Source organism: Panthera uncia, chromosome C2 (assembly GCF_023721935.1).
Source record: "Panthera uncia isolate 11264 chromosome C2, Puncia_PCG_1.0, whole genome shotgun sequence".
In the NCBI taxonomy this organism is placed as follows: domain Eukaryota; kingdom Metazoa; phylum Chordata; class Mammalia; order Carnivora; family Felidae; genus Panthera; species Panthera uncia.
Window position 1 is genome coordinate 92311059 of NC_064810.1, and position 13881 is coordinate 92324939.

Below are 13881 nucleotides of genomic sequence, written 5' to 3' on the forward strand. Positions count from 1 at the left end.
TTCACGCTCTGATCCATGACCTAGAGCCTCAGAACATTGCTCATTCCATGGTGAACTGAGAGTAGCTATGGGAATCTCTGCAGAAATCAAAAGATCTGCTCTAATTAGTAAAACTGTCTTGGCTCCCAACCCGCTGGAAGCCCGTCTTTAACAACTCAAATCTGACTGGAGGTCAGGGAGAAGAAATCATTATCCGTTGTCTAAAGTCAACGGGTTTATGCCATATTTGAAGAAGCCAAGAGAAAGAGCTGGAACTGACTGATCCAGGTAGAAATTTTACGTGCCCTGAATGAATTGTTTCTGAGGATGAAACCGTTTTGCTTACGGAAACTTGACATGCATAATCCTGCTGCCTTGACAAACAGGAAGCGAGGGAGTGCGTTTTGCACGGTTATCAACAGAGTTGATACATACAGTGAAGACAGGCAATGGATTTAACGCCTCAGCATTTTCATATTAAACTGCAGTGAGATACAATCTTACACTACATTGAAAAATACCCAATTTTGAAAACTGTTCAAATTCTTCATGCTTCCTCTAACTGTAGAGTAGTGCCAGATAGTGCTTACAGTTTGCCCATGAGTGAGTGGTATGGAAAATGTTCCTCTGGGGAATCTGAAATTATTTGGGGACCAGATGTCTTGGGACTTGGCTTCTTTTCAACTCTGTTGTCTCCAGGTATGTGACCTTTTGAGCATGTCCGTTTACCTTTCGGACGCTCTGTTCTTTTCACTAACAAAGAAAACAATACCTGTTCTGCCCAGCTTTGAAAACCATAGCACATCAATTTGTGGAAGAAACTCTTACATTATTTCCAGGAAATTCATCTTCTGGAAATATGCTAGCTCACCGTACAGTTGAACAAGGATCTAGAAGCACTATATTCAAATCAGCTGTTTCAGAAATACTATTTATGGTAGAAACAGAAATGTTTTAATTAAAGAGATGTTTAAAGTGACTTATTTTAAATTGTTAGATAGCAACTGCTGGACAGGTAAGCTTTACTTTGGTTTTCTACCTCTGGTGCTTCATTATTGACGCAATAAACTTCCTCCCCCAGATATAAAATAAGGCACTCAGTAGCATAACATGAATTCGGTTCTGCTTTGTTTTAATTTTAGGTACTATTTCTTTATTACTCTTTGAAGGCGTGCAGGCTTTCTCATTGAAATCAGTGGTTGTAGATTGAATTAACGATGTTACCCGGTAATTCTTGAGTCTCTCTACATCGGAGGTACTTTACATTCATTGCTTCATTTAATTCACACACCTACCTTATGAAGTGGATGTGTAAGCTTTCCCATTCTACAGATGTGGCAGTGGAGCCCAGTGAAGTGAGGTAACCCGCGTGAATCCGTCACACAGCTGTCGATGAGCGGAACAGAGACTGAGACCGTGTCTCTAGGAACTTTACCTTGTACTCTCCACCACTCAGCTACAAAGCTTCCCTCATTTCAAGGGAAGTAGAAATGTTCGAGTACTAAGCCTCCCAGAAATCTATGAGAGAAACTTTATTTTAAAAATAAAGAAATCAGATGAATGTTTAATTTTTTTTTTTTTACGTAATTGCATGATAGATGAAAAGTTATTTGGCTTAAAGAAAAGTCTGCCTCCTACAATTACCATGTCCTATAATTTGTGTACCATGCTGGGTATGTTTCAGAAGCACTGTCTTAAAGAAATTTAAACCGTGGTTCTAATAAAAAGAACACAAACCATGTAGAATAAGTATGCCGATGGCTGGTTTCACATTTTTTTTTTTCTTGTAGGCTAACCTCCAAGCTTTGTAAAATACCTGGAGGAGAGGTTACACTGGGGCAGAGATGACAGTAAATCATGGCAGGAGAACATTTGATTTAGATTATTTAACTGCTTTTATTTGATTTCAAGAATTATATAAATGGCAATCTCAGAAGATAGAGAGATGTAAAGATTAGCACAGGGCAGAGGCCAGCAATCATTTTGTAGGATCTTATTTGGGGGCAACTGAAGGACCTGCCTGACAAAGCTTATCAAGTTGAGAGTGAAGTCTTAGTCAGACGTGCTGGGCTAACCTTCAACGTCCTTACAGTTAAAAGCTTTTGTTTCCAAAAGATAAGCAATGAAAATAATGATATGTGTGTGTGTGCACAATATGTATTATGCCATAATCTGTAAAGTTGAACACGTAATATGCAAAGTCACTGCTAAATAGGGCCAGCATTTCTAGTGGACCAGCAGCGATTTTAGCCAACTCCCTCATTTACAGATAAGAAAACTAAAGCCTAGAAAGGGCTACTGCGCTTTATAAGATTTGCCAAACACACAATAAAATCGTTTATGTCCCAAACCACAGAGAAGGCTACGGATCCAGTTGTCACATAACCAATGCCACTACGGTATAATGTTCTCTCCACAAAAATACAATGCCCCGAGCACAGTCCTTAGTTCTGGCAGCATTCACTGCTGCAAAATCTACAATGATAGGATTTATACCAGCTGTTGAAGTTTATAGCCATGAAATATGATCTATAAATTCCAAATTCTCAAAAAGCAAAGCATCTCATCACTGGAGAAGCATGACGAGCTCCTTAGGGGCCTTCTTACAGATCCTGATAGCCCGCTCCAGGCAACCCCACTTCTGCCGATGGCCCTCTGTGGTGAGGAGGGAAGTGGGGATGAAGGAGGGGAGGGGGTTTTTCCTGAGAAGAACAAGGAAGGAAATGTAGAGGAGCGCCATGACCATATACATGGTGAATTAGCACTCTGATTTTAAAGGTGCAGGCAACATTACAGCAATCACAAAAATGGAAAATATTAAAGGTCTCACACTCTCACCACCCTAAAAATTCACTTTTTACCTATTTCCTTTTTGTCCATATTAACATACGTATATTTTCTGTTGAGTTGTGATTTATTTCCTTTTTCTGTAGCTCACCTGGATTTTGGTTTCAAATCCCATTTCCACACGATAGAACTAAATTTAGTTTAGTCACATCCTGATAAATGTGGACAAATTCAGTGATTCCTTGCTACTTCTGCTCCATACACCATCAGTCAGGTGTTTCCTGGCCTCTCCTCCCCTCTCTGCCCCGACACACCCCACCCTTGGTATGGATGGTAAGGGGTCCTAGATCTTTGGGAAGAGGCTTCCAGCCCTCAGTGTTGATGTGCCTTGGGCCCATTCTGGAGCCTGCTGACCGTGACATAGGGGCCTCCACCTTCTTTCAGATCTGCCTTTCCTCTGCTCCTCTGTTGCTGCCACATCATGTGGGCTGGTGGACCTTTCTCTGGGGTTCTCTGAGAAGCAAGATTATATTTCACACTCAGATCCTCATGGCTCCCCTATCCTGCTGACAGGTGATGAGGTCTATCCAGTTCTCCCTGGAATTCTGCTTAAGGGTGAAGGGCAGGATACCATCACTCTTATTTCTGTATACTCTTGGCTGAGCTCAAAGGATCTCTACCTGGTCAATAGAAGTTGATATCTTGTGTCCTGTTTCCTTTGTGAGAGTGCCATCCTGGGGGCAGTACCTGCTTCATATCTGTAGTCACAGGGTGGGGGAAAGGTAATGCATTTAAGGGACAAGTTATTTCCTATTTCATGGTATCAGCCTGCACATCTGTAATTGTCTTGTAATTGTAACTTTGCATTCGGGCCATTTTAACACAGTACTGAAGTATTTTGCTATTAAGTCATGATGGTGGTCATTTTTAGTGGTTGCAAAATGTTCACTCTTTGAGTGGCTATAACATAATTTAGTTAACCACCCCCCATTATTGGACATTGATTTCCAATTTTCAGATATACATAGCACTGCTATAAGAGTTTGTGAGTTTTGAAAGAAAACTTATTTTAACCAAAAGCCCAAGAATACAATTTTATAAAATTGTTCTGAACTGCAGTGGATGAAATGATTGCTTCATACATGATGGCTGGGAGCCCACTAGCTCTTACCTTGTTTTTAAGATCATAAGTAATTCTGCCCATTAGGGGCTCAGGTTCTTGCCCTAACCTGATGCCTATCCTTTGTACCACCCCAACTTTATGAGGATGCAGTGTTTCCCTGGCAGCTGAGAACTATTGCCTTCTGGGGATTGGATCCAGGAAGGAGAGTGGACATAATATCGAGTAGAATTTTCTCTTCATTGGCTTAAACTTAGCCACGATTTTATGGTTTGAAATTCAAGAGCCCCTTTTTTCTACAACAGTGAAAATCTAAGTCATTTCTCCTAACTTGCTGAACACAGTTTAAACATTTCATCATTCAGGAAATTGAAGAACTACTGCATTGGAAAAAGGCAAAGACCCAGATAGGGAGCTAACAGAGTCCTAAGAACAAGAAAATGTGTACATTCTGATTCTCACAAACTAAATTGGCAAGAATATTTTATCTGAAGATAAAGAGTTTTATAGGACATTTCTCAGTATCCTACTGAAATCTCTAATTGATATGGGTATGATATGAGATCTCCATTTTGAGGTCTTCTCTGCCCTTAATAAAACACAATGATAAAAGGGAACCATGTTTACAAACAGAGTCACAAACCCATGATGTTCAAGACCAGCAATCCCACTCCTAAGTGATATGTTTCACAAATGTGAAAAATGATTTATGGGAGTCAGAAGACATAGCAAAATAGATACTTTGAAATAATAAAAAAAAAATTGGAAACAATTTAAATGCCCACCAATAGAGAGCTGCTTTAAATATTATGGAAAAGATGTACGGGGAATACTGTATCACTATAATTAAAAAACGGACAAATCTCTATGTACAGATATATAAATAAAAATAACATTCAGAAAAGTGTTTATAGTAGTCTAGCATTTGAATAGAAGAAAAATACATATACTTGCTTATAAATTCATAGACTATTTCTGAAAGAACATGGAAGGTAGTAGGAGTTGCCCTCAGGGAGGAGAAACAGCACCTGGGGACAATGGAGAGAAAGAGAATTTTTTTTCCATCATATAATCTTCTACCTCTTCTATTTTGTACTATGAGCATGTGTTACCCAGTGGAAATATCATTTATTTGATGATTCCTCAAAAAGTTAAGCATAAAATAACCACATGACTGGGCAATGCCATTCCTGGGGATATTTCAGAAGAACTGAAAACAGGGACTGAGATCTATATACCTGTGTTCACTGCAACATGATTCACAATAGCCTAAAGGTGGAAACAACCCCGGTGCCCATCAACAGATGCCTGGATAAACAAAATGTGCATTGCATATCCAATGCAAGATTATTCAGCCACAAGAAGGAAGGAAATTCTGACAATCTTGAGGATCTTATGCTAAGTGAAATAACTCATACATGAAAGGACAAATATTGTATGATTCCCCCTAGAGGAAACATCTAGAATGGCAAATTCATAGAGACAGAAAGTAGATTGGAGGTTATCAGGGGTTTTCAGGGAGGGAAAATGTGGGAGTTATTGCTTAGCAATCACAGTTTCTGTTTAGAGTCATGACAAAGTTTTAGAAATAGAATCGTGATGGTTGCACAACATGTGGCAATCATTACTATCACTGTATGGTATACTTAAAAATGGTTAAAATGGCTAATTTTGTGTTATTTGAATTTTTATCATGCTAAATATATATAACATGTAATTTAAAGAGAAACTTACTGTGAGTTTCGCAGCTTGATCTCTTCTGTACCCGAGGCTTCCCAGAAACAAACATTCTTCCAACCCGACCCTAGTCTCCCAAAGCATAGAGTACTGAGTGCATAACATGTGCAGGGATCCTCTGTGGGGCACTGCCCCAAATAGAAAGATATGTGGACGTACATCCTGTGTTTCAAAAGAGCTTATCACATAGCCTAGGCAGCAGATCCCTGTGTCACTATCGTGTAAAGCAAAAAGGCTGAATAGACAAAAGCTGAATAGACATCTGTGCCGTGTGCCTTGGGAGTCCAGAGGCAGGAGCAAACCAGCTTTGACTGGAAGATTCAGGATGACTTGACCAAGGAAAGTGCCTTTTAGCTGCCTTGGAGGGAGAAGTGGGATTCTGTGGGCAGAAAGGGTATTCCTGACTCAAAGCGGATGAGCCAACCTTCCTTAGTAGGGAGGTGCACCTCTGAGCAAAGGGCAGTGGTCTGGCACTGGACAATGGGTCTGTGAGGATCCAATGGAAGGCGATTCTGGAAAGGCAGTTGAGGCCAGATAGTGTCAGTTTTTAACTGTCTGGTTTAACTCATTTGGACTTTTAAAAGCTGGTGATGGGGGAAATGGCTTAGGTATGTTTTCTGTTGTTTCCCACTATCTCATTTACCATTTAAGGCTGTGAGCCTCTTACCCTTATCAGGCAGAGAGCTTGAGGAGTTTACATTCTTTAAAATTCATTTTTTCCAACTCAAACTATGTTTGCCATCTAGTGATTAATCCGTGCCATTGCAACAACCTACTTGTGATGCCTTGGTCCTCAGCGCTGCGGTTAAGCTCAGGGGCCCACAGACTCCATTGTGTTGGCTATCACTTCTGCCCTGAACTTCACCTTCCACGGGCATACAATACATACATTGGCATTTGGAGACATTGTAATGACATCCGACCCCTCAAAGAGTAGTAGTAATACTCACATGAAAGAAAAATGTAGTTGTTTTGAAGAAAATGAACCTTGGAAATTAAGTATTAAGAGAAGTTTAAATAGCAGCACCTTTGTGTGAATATGGATGTCTCAGATCTATGGACAAGATTTTTCGACCACAACAGATACCACAATCATTTCCAGCTTCCACTTCTTCCTCTGTATCCCATAAATGGAGGCAAGGACTTTAACGGCTTTGCCTCCAAATAGTGATACCTGTTTGAACATGATTCTCCAAATTTTGTACTTTCTGAATGGAGTCTAAGTAGCCCCACTTCCTTCTTTTATTTGTTACATTATGGAGTAGCAAAGGCTACTGAAAGACTATTCTTTCAAAGGCTGGCCTCAAATCAGTTGGAACAGTCGGCCAAGAAATGATGCGTTATATATGCAGAGGATTTAAAATCATCAGTCACTCAGGATTCTTGAAGGGCGCAGGATAACATTTTGCAGCAGAGCCAGTTTTCAGAGCTGAATCAGAGTTTCTAAGCAATGATGACACGACTTGTCATACATAAAATTATTACGATGATATCTTTTTCAAAACTTTGTTGAGGGGCGCCTGGGTGGCTCTGTCGGTTAAGCGTCCGACTTCGGCTCAGGTCACGATCTCGTGGTCCGTGAGTTCGAGCCCCGCGTCAGGCCCTGTGCTGACAGCTCAGAGCCTGGAGCCTGTTTCCGATTCTGTGTTTCCCTCTCTCTCTGACCCTCCCCCGTTCATGCTCTGTCTCTCTCTGTCTCAAAAAATTAATAAACGTTAAAAAAAAAAAGTTTAAAAAAAAAAACTTTGTTGCAAGCCCCACCCCACCTTCCATGGGTCCACACATGGGTTGCTTTCAGTGGATTTTGTCCTAGGAAAAATTATGCTTTAGAAAGAGTAGACTTCCCACACTACTGCCAAGTTCAGCTGATTTTTTTGGGTTGTTATGAATTGTTACCTGGATAACAGCTTCTGGCCTCCAATCCAACGGCACCTTCCAAGCCCCGAAATGTGATAGAATGTATTGTAGGAAGCCATTAGCTCAATCTCTAAAACCATGTGAACTGCCTAGCTATATCATTTTTTGGTGAATCGCTCTGCATCTGACTTTTGTAGGGAAAACCAGAGATACCGGGTGTATGTTGTGATACCGCTGCTGCCAGGATTTGAAGGAGACATTTCAACGGGTGGAGGAAATGCTCTGCAGGCAATAATGCACTTCAACTACAGGTGCCAAAGTTCTAAAGTCGTCTGTTTTCAGCTTTCTATCAGTCACGCGTGTAAGCTGGTGAAAGGAATGGAAATATTTCCCCACATCTATTCAGGGAGTGTTGAACAGATGAACACTTTATTTTACTTTTGAATCTTGGCCTGTTTACTAGTTGATAAAATTCAAATAGAGCCTAAAATCATAAATGGCAGGCCTGGGACACATGGCGAATATAAAAAGAACTAAAATATAAAGCTGTCTTTTATACTCATTGCCTATACACAAGACGTACATATACATAGATCTTATAAATGGAGACAAAGACTTTATATATATATATATATATATATATATGTATTATATATGTATTATATATGTATTATATATGTATAGGCATATGTATAATATTGATTTAAAAATTATCTTTAAGCCACCAGAGAGTTATTGAGCTTTCCATATTATTTGAAGAAAAAAATTAAATTTCCGTGTGTTTGTTTATGGTTCTTTAGATAGCAAGTTTTTTCACCAAGCTTGGGAATGGTAGACTTTGACAGAAAATGAAGTATGAAGGTTCTTTCCTATCTTCTGGAATTTTAATTCTATTTTCTCTACCACATCTTTGTTAAACTTTTAAGGAAAGTATTAAATCCTATTCTCGATATTCTAAAAAGCAGAATTGCCATATTCACTTGAAAAAGACCCGTGAAGCTTCAGACTTGGCCAGTAGAGCGATATGAAGAGGGTTAAGACGTATGTCTGGTGAGCAGAGAGGTAGTGTAGAAAGTGATGGGAAGGCACCCCTAACATTCTGTCTTGGTCACGTAGCTGGAAAAGAGAATGGGAGTGAAGAGGTAAGTGAACAGGCCTGGGCATGAATCCCAGCGCCCAGTTACAAGCTCTGGGACCTAAGATACAAAAGAACCCTGCTGAGCATCACAGTTGTATGAAGTCAAAGCAAGGACGGGAACCTGGATGTTTTCTTTTAATATCCCTTGTTTTTTAGAACCACCTGTAATTTCCCACCTTTCTGATCAAACCCTTTTGTGAGGGGGGAGACAATGAGGCCTGGCTCAAAACCCCCAGTGTGTAAAGCAGATACGGTCTTAGGAGCTTGGTCAAATTAGGGATAGGGGCTTACATGCCTTCCTGCTGCTCTCCCCCATAATACCCCCTGCAGGATCTGAGGGTCCTCTAGGCACAATTGTGGTCACCACTGTGGTGATTTTTTTTAATCCTCTTGTTTCTTACTGACTGAGTTATTTCTATCAACCAGGATTTGAAGTAAAGATTTTTTTTTTGTTTCTTCTGGGGTAATTTTGCCTGGTTACAGTAAGAGAGAACTTTAACTATGCTTTGGGATATACACTTTGATTGAAGATTTGCCTATTTCTAATATTACCTGATTTATAACATGACAAACAAAGCTTTTCAAGTATTTAAGGCACTGACATAATGTTTAATTGGATTTTATCCACTTCATTTGCCATTCTAATATTATTTTTGGAATATTGTCAGTTGTAATTATTTTCTATGACTTTTCCTGGGTTTGAACCAGCTGAATGAAATAACATGCTTGGCTTTTGTTCAGCAGCTAAAATTCTAACCTTTTATTATGCAAAAACATCTCTATTTGCTGGCATCATCTTTAAGAATATCAGTATTTCCCAGGGATAACTATATTTTTAATTACTTCTACAGAACAAGCAGATGGAGCATAGAATTTTTTGTTTTGTCAGTCTTTATAATTCATTGACTATTAGAGTTGTGAAAAACAAAGTCATTAGCGGAGTCAGTTATCTGCAACTATATTTTTCACTTTCAAGGCGTTTGCCGACTTTGCAGAGACAGCCAAGGTGTATAGTTTCTTTAACTCAGAAATTATTCTGCTAAGTGTTTGCCCTTTTTACCTCTGAAAGTAACGTGAGTCTGTAAGTGTTCTCATCTATTGAGTTATTCTAAATTTATCTTAGCTGTCACCAAATTTTCTAAGAGAGAAAGTTCATTCATAGCCCATCTTTTGAAAATAGAATCTCTTTCTGAAATCTAATGTCAGTTTTATGACTTTTCCATTTACTTGCCTCAAAACAACCTGTCCCAGCAGTACCATTACAAAAGTGATATCCAGGTGGTTTTATAGCTTCCGAAAAGTCCATGTAGCATCTTCTCTTAAAAGCACTCGTTCTGTTTTTGCTTGGGTTAGGACTATACTTCACAGATACTGCAGTTGGGATTGGTTCCTTTGAAACCTCTGTAATTATTTCTTTCCTTTCCATGTGTTCAGAACCATGTGCAGAGGAGAAAATTCCATCCTTGGGCAGTTAAAAGCAAAGCGTAAGTAACAGCTTTTATTTTCCTCCACAGTTGTCTTTGGTGACATATCCATAATCATTGTGAAACTCTCTTCACAAGAGGTAGCCCACAAACGTTTAACTGAGATCAATCACTTATTCTCGTTAAATTGTCCAAAGCAATGTTCAAATGAGGACATCACAACTTCAGATGCATAGATAATGAAAAATAAGAGTATTTTCATTATTTACTTTTATTTCTTTATAATAGTTATTTTGATAATAAGTGGGATTTATAAGGCACTTCACAAGGACCCTTCATGTATCTTCTTCTACGATCCTTCACCACAATCCTGGGAAGGAAGCAGGACAAGTGTCATTTCTGCTTTAAAGCTAAGGACACAGATGCTGCAAGGTCAACAGGTATTCATGCGGCTGCTTGTTATACAGAGGTCCCCGGGTTGTCACAACACTGTCTTATATTTAGGGAAGAAAACCAATTCTATTTATTTTATTTTGCCACCATACACTGACTAAACCTTTGAAGGTATTGTACTAGAGGCAAATAAATCAGAAAAAAAGCTCACAGTAATACCTTTCACTTGTACAGTTCTTCACATTTTCAAAGGCACTTTCTCAGATATCTTTATTATTTTATTTTATTTTATTTTATTTTATTTTATTTTATTTATTTTGAGTGAGAGAAAGAGAAAGCGAGCAGGGGATGGGCAGAGGGAGAGGAAGAGAGAGAGAATCTTAAGCAGGTTCCATGCCCAGCGTGGAGCCCGATGTGGGGCTCCATCTCACTACCATGAGATCATGATCTGAGCTGAAATCAAGAGTCTAATGTTTAACCAACTGAGTCACCCAGGCACCTAGATATCTTCTTATTCAACCCTTCTTTAAACTCCCACCTACCACATATTGTAACTGTGGGTTTACTTGTCTGTTTGTCCTGATGCTAGGTTTAGCACATAGTAGGTCCTCAATAGTCTTCTATATCTTGTACAGTAGGTACAGAAAGTCCCACAAAAGTTAAGCTAGAGTCAGAACCCAAATTGTCTGACTTCCAGTTCAGATGGGATACAGATTGTGAAAACTTGGAGGGCCACATTAAAAAGAACTAGACTTTATCCTGAAGAAGACAAGGTTGGTGGAAGCCTCTGCTTCCTGGAGTGAAACTATCAAGGTGGTGTTTTTATGGAAAGATTCACTTACTGTTGGTAAGAAAAGTAGAGAGAGACTGGTGGCAGGCATAAGATAATGGCACACTGGCAAAGGAAAGAAAGGTTACGTATGAGTACAGCTGGGAAAGAAGACTTGAGGGGATGTGGGAGTAGGAAAGTGAAAGGAGTATCAGATAATCCTGAGAGTTTCCACCAGCTGACATGGAGAATGGAGCTGCCACAGGGAGGTCTTCAAAAGTCATGAGGAGAAGTCACAATTATATGAGGCCTTGTGTTATGGCCTTCACATATGCTATAAACCTCAACTGAGGTTTTTGGAGATTTTATTTACATTGGTAACCTCCTAAATGGAGTGCGCTGGGTGATGTACCAGAATGTGGGGAGAAAATACTAGTCTTTCCATGTATGTATATTTTTCACCTAAAAATAAAGAATTGAAACATGAGCAGGAATGGCATAGTAAGGATCTCCAAAAATCCACTCCTTCAAAAAATCAACAAAAATACAGACAGAAATTGTTAAAATGAACTTTTCTTGAGAGAGAGAGAGAGAGAGAGAGAGAAAGAATATGAGAATGAGGGAGAGTGCGAGTGGGCAGAGAGAGCAAGAATCCCAAGCAGGCTCTGTGCTCAGCACAGAGCCCTACACAGGGCTCTATCCCATGACCCTGGGATCATGACCCAAGCCAAAATCAAGATTAAAATGGTCAACTAACTGAGCCACCCAGGCACACCAAAATAAACTTTTTTAGAACTCTAGAAATTAACCAAAGTCTTATAACAATATGAGGAGTTTTTACTCAAGAAAAACAACACAATCTTGGTAAAAGCAGCAAGCTTTGTAGCCATTTAATTTGCTATATACCCATCATCTTCTTCTCAGTTCCACAGTAGCCTTGAACATCAACTCCTGATCACTGTCAAAACTAGCAGCCTATCAGCCCCCAGAGGGAGGCATGGGTTTGAAGCTCCCATCCTCTGACAGTTCTCAGAAAATTGTCATAATTTGACCTATCTGACAGTTTAAAAGACTTTAAAACACCTAGTTTAATATTTGAATATTCTTTGAATATTCAAAGAACTAAAGGAAATAATATCCAAAGAACTAAAGAGAACTATAAAAACTGTATCTCCCCAAATAGAGAATATTTTCTTAAAAATAGAACTTTTTTATTAGAAAGTTTCCATAAAAGTTCTTAAAAAAACAGAAATAAATTCTGGAGTTGAAAAGTATAATAACCGAAATGAAATATATGTTAGAGAGGCTCAGTAGCAGATTGGAATAGGTAGAAAAATCAACAAACTTGAAGACAGATCAATTGAAATTATATAGCCTGAGGAACAGGAAGGAAAAAAGAATAAAGACAAATGAACAGAACCTTGGAGACCTGTGAAATGCTATCAGACATACCAACATATACATAATGGGAGTCCCAAAAGAAGAGGAGAGAAAAGTGTAGGTAGAATATTTAAAGAAATAATGACTGAAAACTTCCTAAATGTAATGGAAAATATGAATCCACACATCAAAGCTCAACAAAATCCAACAAGAATAAACTGTTTCATACCAAAACACATCATAATCAAACTATCCAAAGACGAAGACAAAAAGAGAATCTTGAAAGCAGCAAGAGAGAAGCAAATCATCAAATACAAGGCATCCTCTATAAGATTAATAGGCAATTTATCATCAGAAACCATGGTGTTCTGAATGCACTGTGATGACATATTCAACATGCTGAAAGAAAAGACTATCAACCAAGAATTCTGTGTCCAGCAAAACATCCTTCAAAATGAAGGAGAGGTGGAAGTTAAGATGGCAGAGGAGTAGGGAGACACTGGGCTTTCCTGGTCCTTCAAACACAGCTGTATTGAGGTCAGGTTGCTTGGAACACCCAAGGAATTGATCTGCAGAGTGGTGGAAGGATCTCCACAGTTGGAGGGAGACAGCCTGGCAAGTGTGAGGAGTGTGGATGTGAATTGGGGGAGAGATAAACTCTAGTACTGTGAAAGGGAGGGAACCCTTTCTGTGGACAGATGAAAGGGAAAGAGAGAGGTGGTGAGAGAGTGCAGCATCGAGTTAGCATAAAAGGAGAACCTCTCTGGACCACTGACTGAGGAGTGAGAAGTACTGAGTGTCCCAGTTCTTTTTTTCCAAACAGCTTTTGGAACTCAGACTCTGAAGTTTTGGAAGTATATGACTTTCTCTGGAGTGGAACTTTGGCAAGTGTTGCTGGGGAGGAGGGACATGGCCCCTGAGTGCATAGCATGGTGTAGTGATCTCCAGGGTGCACTGGCAGAGAACAGTTCCCTTCCTGGAGTACTTTTGGAGGAGGGTTTATTGCCTCCCCAAAGACAAAAGACCCTGCAGGTGCTAGCCAAAGGCCTTTCATCAGCAGGATGGAGAAGCTCTACTCCAGAGGAGGGGAATGGATCTATGCTGTGCTGTATCCTTTAAGACTTTGGGTTTTGAGTCCCAGCCACATGCCAAAGAAAAAATGCAGGAAAGTTGTGGTGCTATAGTTTCTTACTTGTTTTTTGTCATTTACTTTTCTCTCTCCCTCTCTCTCTTTTTTTTTGAAATCAGCCTTTTTATTCTTTTCTTTTTCCTTCTTTTTTCTTCTGCTTTTTTTTGT

At 39.4% G+C, this 13881-nt stretch overlaps 1 protein-coding gene across 5 annotated transcripts in view; it reads left to right on the forward strand.

The window, feature by feature from the left end:
* The window catches only part of PLD1 (phospholipase D1), a 213622-nt gene that overhangs the window by 155306 nt on the left and 44435 nt on the right, over positions 1–13881 (forward strand). For all 5 annotated transcript variants that reach the window (XM_049628563.1, XM_049628566.1, XM_049628567.1 and 2 more), the window contains 2 exons: positions 7678–7791; positions 10053–10102. In XM_049628563.1, the coding sequence (XP_049484520.1) occupies positions 7678–7791; positions 10053–10102 (164 nt within the window). The remainder of the gene's footprint in view (positions 1–7677; positions 7792–10052; positions 10103–13881) is intronic.